General features: G+C 48.6%; 1 protein-coding gene across 1 annotated transcript in view; it reads left to right on the forward strand.

The window, feature by feature from the left end:
• Nucleotides 1–1224: 1224 nt before the first annotated feature.
• Nucleotides 1225–9534, forward strand: part of LOC119463854 (solute carrier family 22 member 8) — a 69652-nt gene continuing 61342 nt past the window's right edge. The window contains exons 1-2 of the mRNA XM_049655412.1: nt 1225–1327; nt 6242–6474. Of these exons, the coding sequence (XP_049511369.1) occupies nt 1225–1327; nt 6242–6474 (336 nt within the window). The remainder of the gene's footprint in view (nt 1328–6241; nt 6475–9534) is intronic.

Here is a 9534-nt window from a genome sequence, read left to right on the forward strand (position 1 = left end):
GGGCGTGCGGGTTGCGTATGGGCTCAGCCGCGCTGACAGCCATGCTAATCCATGGCCGCGCTAACAACCTGCCGCCCTCCACTTTCTGGGGTAGTTATGTCTGTCTACTAGAACTAACCCTGGGAGTAGTGTTTAGAGGACGCCACCAATCACGGCCATGACAGTGGATGCAGAAAATCGTACCTGCCACAGGCATCACGTACAGTGTGTGAATGTTTTGGGTAAAGGCTACTCAGTAAACGTGAATAAAGCAGTAAACCATGCTATACTTGAAGGCATCGAAGCTGCCGGATTCGAGACCCTTGCTACGTAACGAACAAGAAGAAAGGAAAGCGTACAGCCCGATTTTTATTAGTGAAGTCATAAGAAGTCAAAAATTCATGATATAAATGGCAAAAATAGGGAAAATTATATATAGTTACTAACTAAATTAAAGAAATTATAAATAAATCTAAAGGAAAGTGGTATGTGAACTACTCGCAAGATGGCTGCCTTGGTCGCACCACCTTAATAAAAATTTGTGCGTTCGTGCTTCACCTTGTCTGTCTTGTCGCTCCTAAGCTACCCTTTTTTAACGGATTAGGAGCGCCTCTAGCCGTTCCGCGCAATTGTTACAACGCTGGAAACTAGGTGGAAGAAGGAGAGCACAAACTTGTATCGGAAGACAAACGACGCTAGGGGCTTCCCTGCTCTGCCTGTCTTTTCTGCATAAGCTGTAAATAGATTTCACTGTTTCTTTAATCCTTGTGCGAAATTTTGGGGGAGCTGCGGGGTACACCTAATGCAAGACGGAGCTCCCAAGCGGACGTAGCCTAGCCGTCACCACCATGCCGACTGACAAAAAGACCGCAACAACGGCAACAACGATGGTGACCACAATGCCAACCGTCATATTGGCTCAGCCCCGCGACCCCGGCACCTTTACGGGTACCGATAACCTGGACGTCGAAAACTGGCTCCGGATGTACCAGCGTGTCCGCGAAAACAACAGGTGGGATCAGACCCTTATGTTAGCCAATGTGATCTTCTACTTCAAAGGCACGGCCGGAGTCTGGTTTTCAGTTGAGAACAGTTGAAGAAAAGCTTTGCGACCTTTTTGGAAGGACACTTGCACGAGAACGAGCCGCGAAGAAGGAACTTCGTACTCGCGCCCCGACGTTAATCGAGTCATACGTGACGTATATTCAGGCCGTACTTGCCCTTTGCCGCGATGTGGGCGAGCAAATGCCCGAACATGAAAAGGTCAATCATGTGCTGAAGGGCATAGCCGACGATGCCTTTAACCTTCTCGTGTACGAGAACTTCACCAGCATCGTAAACATCAGAAGTGATTGCAAGTGTTTCGAAGAAGCTAAAGGGCGTAGAATTGTCCATCAGTATATCGTCTTCCAAATAGAGCCGCTACATCACCGTGCGACGACCATTCCGCACCACAGCTGACCACGTCCGTGAGCACTGTGCGCACCGTTCGCTGAGAGATAGAGGCTGCATCGCCGGTTAGCTCCCAGACGTATGCCCCTAAGGATTTTTGACCGGCGGTTTTCCTCATCCAGTCCGTCATTCGCGAAGAGCTGGCGAACCTTGGTCTTCCCTCCGTTTGCTCCATCAACCGATCCACATGCCATGGTTGCTCAGTGGCTATGGTGTTGGGCTGCTGAGCACGAGGTCGCGGGATCGAATCCCGGCCACGGCGGCCGCATTTCGATGGGGGCGGAATGCGAAAACACCCGTGTACTTAGATTTAGGTGCACGTTAAAGAGCCCCAGGTGGTCCAAATTTCCGGAGTCCCCCACTACGGCGTGCCTCATAATCACAACTGGTTTTGGCACGTAAAACCCCATAATTTAATCAACCGATCCGACGCATTTGCTACTGTCCTGGCTCCGCGGAACCAGTACTCCTCACGGCCCTATCATAACCCAAAGGAATGGCGAACACCAGATGACAGGCCTGTGTGTTTCGAATGCCGATGTGTTGGTCGTATTTCCCGTCACTGCCACAAAACCTGCATACCCTCATTTCGATCTGCGTTCCAACCATACCGTCACTCAAGAGGCAGTCGCCCGCCACCGGAATGACCTAAAAAGCCATACCACCCTACTGAGGCTTAGCCACCTACACGGCAGATTCATTCGCCTTCACCGCGATGCCCCCTGCCTCACCCAGCTTCTCTTCGCCGTTCCCTGTCGCCCCATGTACCGGCACTCGTCGGAAAACTGACGGGCGCAGCTCCGAGGGGTGACACTGCAACATCTACACGGACTTAAATTCTTCTGCTGATCCTGCAGACGAATAGAAATTTACTTGAGGTGAATGATACCGGCGCGCACATCTCTGTCATGAATGACCATCTTCGTAGATGCCTGACAAAAGTCATCATAGCTGCTGCGTCCTCTGTTGCGCGGGTCGCCGACGGCACAACGCAGGCCGTCATAGGTATGTGCGCTGCTCGTGTCAGGGCCACTGGCCGTCAAACCTGTGTTGTTTTCACTGGTCTTAAAGAATGTCCCCGCGACGTCATTTTGGGCCTTGATTTTCTATCAACTCATTCAGCATTAATTGACTGCTTGACGGCTTGTTCAGCATTACCTGACGGCTTGTTCAGCTCAGTTTGCCCAGCTTTTATGACCCTCCTGAGGAAGTTCCCAGCAGATTGTGTTCTACCGAGCACATTGTCTTGTCTCCCAAGTTATGACGTGCATCCTTCTTTCACCCTCTCCTCCTGTGCATGACGGTGATTACATCGCCTCTCCTATATCGGACGCCCCCTGGCCCATAACATTGTGCTTCATGACTCTGTCGACAATTGTACGAACAACTCTACGCGCTTTCCTCTTCTAAACTGCGGACCGTAGAGCCACGTTCTACCGCAAGACATAGCCATAGGCACGCTGTCATCGTGCGAAGGCTACCACCTATCGGCCTTGATGACTGAAACGTCGACTCATGGTGCTTCTTCGCCTTCTTCACCAGCTGCCTTATCTCACGTCCCCAACATAATTTCTCCTGATCTCGCGCCTCAGCACGCCGAGCAGTTACTTCGCTTGCTCTTCTCATTCAGCGACATTTTTACTTGAATGGTCGTCCTTCAGGCCAGACTTTCATTGCGAAACACATCACTGGCACTAGCGACGCCCATCCGATTCACTGGAGACCATATCGGTATCCTTGCATGAGCGACAAGTGCTTCAAACGGAAGTCGAAAAGATGCTTTCTCAGGGAATAATTGAGCCGCCTTCAAGAGCGTGCCCCCTCCCCCCCGCCGTCCCCTGTAGTTCTAGCTACAACATTCATAGCCCTTCCTGTACTGTGGAGATGGAAGCCAGCGAAGCTGTGACTATGGTGGGTCTGCTATAGTGAATATTGTTATAGTGAATTTATATATTATCATTAAAGACTATATTGAGTGTCTTCGGCATCTTTGTCATAGAGCAAGGACACCGGCGTCTTGTTTTCGCCCGGTGCGATGGCCAAGTAGTGCGTTTGCTGCGCCAAGTCCGCCCCATCGTCATAGACTAGCGTATGAGCCACAGCGTTCATATGCCGTGGCACATTGCGCGGCATTAGGATCCTTAAGGATGTCGTTAAACGAGCCTCCGTCCCATAGCGAGTCCAAAAGGCAACTGCAGATAACAGCGCTAGAGCGATCTCTATGTAACGAGACAAAGGTGCACAACAATTGGTAGGACGTGCCTTCGCCGAGTATCGCGACACTTGTGAAAGAATCATCAGTGATGGCGAGGGGTATAACAACCGGCCATTCATCATCCGTTCTGACACCTGTGCTAAGGCACAACTGGCGGGAAACCGCCACAAACATGTAGCCAAAACACGACGCACATGGAGCCGAAATTCTTGCTCTACGTTTCATTTCGTTGTTCTACATGCCGTTGGATGACGTGCCGAGCACGAGTTGGTCACGGACACCCTATGGGACGGATGTACCGTTGGATGCCGTGCTGCGCACGTGCTCGTGCTAGGCGCAGTATCCGACGGCACGAGCGCTAACTGAGGGGCGCCAACAAGCCAGCTGCGGAAGATGACGACGATGCTCGAGCCACTGCTGATGATGATAGTCTTTTTCTACACGCGGACACGATCTTGAGGAACCTAGCCCTTAACAGCTTCGCTGTAAAAACAAGGACAACGCCTGGCGTTTCTGTGTGGACTACCGGCACCTGAACAAGATAACTAAAAATATGTTTACCCTCTCCCACGCATCGATGACGCGCTGGAGGGCCATCACTGTGCGAAATACTTTTCTTTTATCAACCTTCGGTCGGGCTTCCAGCAGATTGCTGTAGACGACTTGAATCAAGAGAGGACAGCCTTTGTAACACCGAATGGCCTATACCAGTTCAAAGTCATGGCTTTCGGCTTGTGTAATGCACCAGCCACGTTCGAACGCATAATGGACGCACTTCTGCATGGACTCAAGTGGTCCATCTTTGTTAACTAGATGACGTCATCATTTTCGCTTCCACGCTTGTCACATACCTCGAGCGCCTTTCATTAGTTCTCTCTGTATTTCAAAATGCTGGCCTCCAGCTTAATTCGGCTAAGTCTCACTTCGGTCACTGCCAAATCACTATCCTTGGCCATCTTGTTGACTCTTCCGGTGTGCACCCAGGCCCCGATAAAGTTCTGGCTGTGCCGAATTTTCCCGCTCCAACGAGTGCCAAGGATGTACCGAGCTTTATGGGCCTGTGTTCTTATTTCAGCCGCTTTGTGCACAACTTTGCGGAAGTCGTCCGACCTCTGAATGTACCGAGCGACACTTTTTGCGCGTTGGCGTTGATCTTCTTGGAACATTCCTTATATCAAATGACGGAAATAACTAGATGGCTGTCGCTACAGACTATACTACCCGCTATGCCATGACAAGAGCCCTTCCCACCACTTGCACTACAGACGTCGCTGACTTCTTGCTTCACGACGTTATCTTACACCACGGCGCACCTCGTTAACATCTCACCGACCGTGGACGAAACTTTCTTACCAAAGTCATCGACGACTTACTTCGATCCTGTGCTACTAAACACAAGCTTATTACAGCCTACCATACTCAAACTGACGGTCTTAATGAACGCCTGAACCGGACAAGAACTGAAATGCTCGCGATGTGTGTTTCCTCCGATCATCCCTACTGGGACACTGCTCTACCATTTGTCACGTTTGCGTACAATTCCTCGCGCCATGGCACAGCTGGCTATTCGTCCTTCTACCTTCTATACGGCCGTGATCCAACCTTGCCTTTCGATACTCTGCTTTCTACCGCACTCGACTCGCCGACAGAGTATGCTCGTGATGTCATTGCCAAATCGATCCAAGCACGCAGGATTGCCCGTCTTCGTCTCTTTGCTTCACAGACACGCCAGAAGTGCCGTTACAATTAGCGTCACCACGACATTGAATACGAACCAGGTGCTCTTCTGCTGGTTTGGTCTCCATCTCGACGTGTCGATCTTTCGGAGAAACTCCTCTCGCGATACTACGGCCCTTATCGCATCCTCCACCAGGTGAGGCCTTTCAAATATGTAGTGTCTCCACTGGAGGCGGCCGTACCTTCACCTATATCTGACATCATCCACGTCAGCCGTCTCAAACCGTTCCTTTCTGGAACCAGTGAGTCGCACCAGTAAGGTGCTTCCTCCGACGGGGGTAATGTCACAGTCTGTAATCTAGAAAGAAGAGGACATGGTTGGTGGCCTGGGGGACGACGAAGAAGATTTTGGTTTTTCGCTTCTCTACGCAGCCATTAAAACCCATCTGTAAATGCTAGTACGCTTATTCTTTCGCGTAACACTATCTTAAACGCTACCAGTCTTCATCCACTTAACACGCCGTAGGGCCATATGTTACAACGCTTGTTGTCAGAAGACAACGACGTTAGGGACTTGCCTGCTCTGGCGGTCTTTTGTACATAAGCTTTAAACATATTTTACATTCTTTAATTCTTGTGCCACAATATCTCGTCAGCTGATAGCTCCTGTCCCATGTTGTCTCCGCCGATAAATGTAGTCTTACCTGTCACGATTGCTCGCGATCCTCTGTCAAGAGCGTCACTCGTTACAGCTGTTTAGAAACTTTCTTGTTATGCTACTTAAGTTTCATTTGAGGCCAATACCATATTACAGTATTCAGAGTGTGCATATAGTAGTTAGAGTGTATATAGTTAGTGTATATAGTTTGGAGTAGCACTAATTCGGACTAACTTTTTTTTTTCTTTTACGCTGCCCAGGACCGTTCCCCGACGTACCCTTAGATGGTCTTTTCCCCACATGGATCAAGGCTGTCTCGCTTTCGTCCCATTATCTTTGGACCGATCAGACAACGTGGCTGTACGACGAGGCGGCTGTGAACGCCTTTTACCGTCTTACCCAGAACACTATTGTCATACCGACAGCCATCATTCAGCGTCCTTTGTATTACTACGAGGGTCCACTGGCTCTCAGCTACGGTGGCCTCGGAATGGTAAGCGCTTGGACATTATGTCGTTTGGTTGCACATAAGCCGCACTTGTACGAGACACTATATGCAGCCGACCAACGTCTTGAAGGATCCATAAGAAACCACTTGCACATAAGTGGCGGCGTTCTTGCTAATTTATGGATGCACATTTCAATTGTACTCTATATTTGAGCTGACATGAATCAGGTCATTGCGCATCACATTTAGGCTGCAGTAAAGAAGTCAACGCTAATGTACTCTGTTCACTTTATCTGAGGAAATTTATTAACAGTTACCTGAATTAGGTGTCCACAAGAGAGTTTCCGGGCATTTCCGAGTTTCAACGCGGCGCTTCCTAGCACGTGTTGGTTTGCGGTTTGTGGAAGTGGTGGGGTGCGTTTTCTCTACAGAAACGTTGCCTTTTTTTAAACCGCGGCTCCGAGGGCTATTGATACTACCCGGCCCTTAAGCTGGTATACGTCCGGCATAAGGGCTGGTCCCACCAGACTGCATTCCTCTCATCTCGCTTTAAGCGAAGCTTTCTTTATGACTCCTCGCCGACTTTCCAGGCTGTGGCTGCTGGATGGTTGCTGCTGCTGCTGTCTCACCGAAAACATCGCATGCAGGGACAGCAGGTTACTACCCTTATAAGTGTCTAGGTTACTAGGCCTTGCTTAGTGCGAAGTTACTAAAAGATAGAACTGTTGATAGCTGCATATCCTTATTGAAGATATATATATATATATATATATATATATATATATATATATATATACGCCATCAAGAAAAACGGTGCTTTAGTAAAAGAACAGTTCAGACATTTCTATGCCTACCTTTATAACCATTGGGTCACAATCGCATCTATACTTTTGTGTTGTGTGAATGTATGTTGCCGTCATGAGATGATCGCCCCGTGTTGATGACTGCATGTACCCAAAGCGGGGCATTGGCCAAGGCCGGAGCATTTAAAGAAATAAGAGAACAAGGAATACCAGGAAATATACGAGTTATCGTAATGCGCTAAACGGGTGAGAGAGAGAGTACACGTGTGTGCTCCAGTTGTTTGTGCACCAATGAGGCATGAATTCAATGGCCAGATTTATTGCATTTTAATACCAACCCGCCGCGGTAGCTCAGTCAGCTAAGGCGTTGCGCTGCTGAGCTCGAGATCGCGGGATCGAATCCCGGCCGCGGCGGCATTTCGATGGAGGCGAAATGCAAAAACGCCCGTGTGCTTGCGTTGTAGTGCACGTTAAAGAACCCCAGTGTGGTCAAATTATCCGGAGCCCTCCACTACGGCGTGCCTCATAATCAAACTGGTTTTGGCACGTAAACCCCAAAAGAAGAAAGAAGAGAAGCATTTTAATACCAGCTTCGCGAAAGCATCGCTTCACACAAATTTCAAACTGTGCGTTCAAGCTGCATAATGTGTTTTCGCATATCTTATCCTTTCTTACTAAATCTACAATACCCTGCCTGCTTTTTTTTTGCGCGTTTATAGTTAACCTTTTATTGCATGATCACATTCGGGTGTGGAACCCCATACCGTTCACACGCTCAAAAGCTCTTCGCTGTAAGTTTCTTCAAAAAAAGGAACTTAGAAAGTCGATGCGAATATACATTTATGGTGCTGCACCAGATGTCCTCGGAGTCGCTCACACGTCCCATCGCATTAAAATTGCAGTGAGGTCTACGTTGAGAGAACCACTATAGAAAGCCGAGTGTTAAAAACAAGTCTTTCTTGCATGGTAACAGTGGCCTGGAAGAATTTATGGGAGGAAAAAGGAAATGCAACTTGCGTGTAGAAATTGTGTGAAATGAACCGGTACTTTTTGTCGGCGTCCTGGCTTAGGCGAACGCTCCCCGTTGTGTGCCATCCATAACCTCCCCGAGGTTATGGATGGGCGGCAGTTCCTCTGTGTTTCTTTTCTTGCTAGCGTAATCTATTTTGTATGATCTGGCGTCTTCTACCTTGGAAACGGTTCTGTTAGATGTAAAGTCGGTTTAAGTCGGCATGGCCAAAGTGTCTGCGGCCGGTGAGGTGGACCAAGCGCGTCGCGCGATGTGTCGCGCCGATAAGATTATTTGTGTGTTTTTTTTTAAGAGAATGTTTGAGGACTGGGCCCTTATAGCAACATGCTCCCTGCATCTTTTATGCTATGGTTTAGCAGCAATGACTAGTTAGAAAACGTACGTGACAATCGTCACTGCGTGGGCATCCCTCTGCTACGGAATAAGTTCTGCTGTTCATTTTAATGCGATAGCATTATATGAACACTTCTGGGGATTTTCAGCATTTGCGTCGCCGTGATGTTTCAGGTATATTTAGTTGTATGTATAATGTATTTCCATCCATGCCGTATGTGGCAGCACATACTCTAATCTTCAACCACCAATGTCTTCTTGAGGCATTGTCTTCCTGACTAAGGATTCCTCAAAAAGTTTGAGAATTGCAGCGCGCAAACAAACGTAATCAGAAGGTTTATTCTCAATCATGTGTTTTTATCATAATCTTTTCAGTTAAAAAAAAGTGCCAAACAGTATTAGTGCTCACAATCTGAAAGTAATATAATTTCACTGGTGCCGCACTTTTCAAGCACCAAAGTAGGTGCTCTGCGATGCCATTTCCGGCTCTACACTTTTGAAAGTAGTAAGAAACATTACCGATCTGTAGACGAGCTCCCTTGAACATGTGAGCGAAATATTATACCACTGCATGCCGCAGGAATATTTACAATCTCGTGTCAAGAACAGAAAAAAATATCTTCGTTCGCAATATATCTTCGTTCGCATGTCGTCAGCAGCTACGTCGCAGCAAGTAGCAGCTATAGGGACCGAGGTTAGGACCACTATAACAATATGTGAGCCAGCGAGACCGAGCGACCGGCCTGGTGCTTGCCATTTGGGACATCAACGATTGGAAAGGGGTGTTGGGCCTCAACCCGAATGTGTCCCCACCTCAATAGGTGCTTGGGCGCCACATGCGACATGGCCGCCGTGGAGTGGCCCATACATCATGTTTTTTCCCTGCTCATTACGGGTTCTCGGACCCAATTCTGGGCGCAGGCTGCCTTAACCCAAGCC

The sequence above is a fragment of the Dermacentor silvarum genome, chromosome 9, assembly GCF_013339745.2.
Source record: "Dermacentor silvarum isolate Dsil-2018 chromosome 9, BIME_Dsil_1.4, whole genome shotgun sequence".
NCBI classification, from domain to species: domain Eukaryota; kingdom Metazoa; phylum Arthropoda; class Arachnida; order Ixodida; family Ixodidae; genus Dermacentor; species Dermacentor silvarum.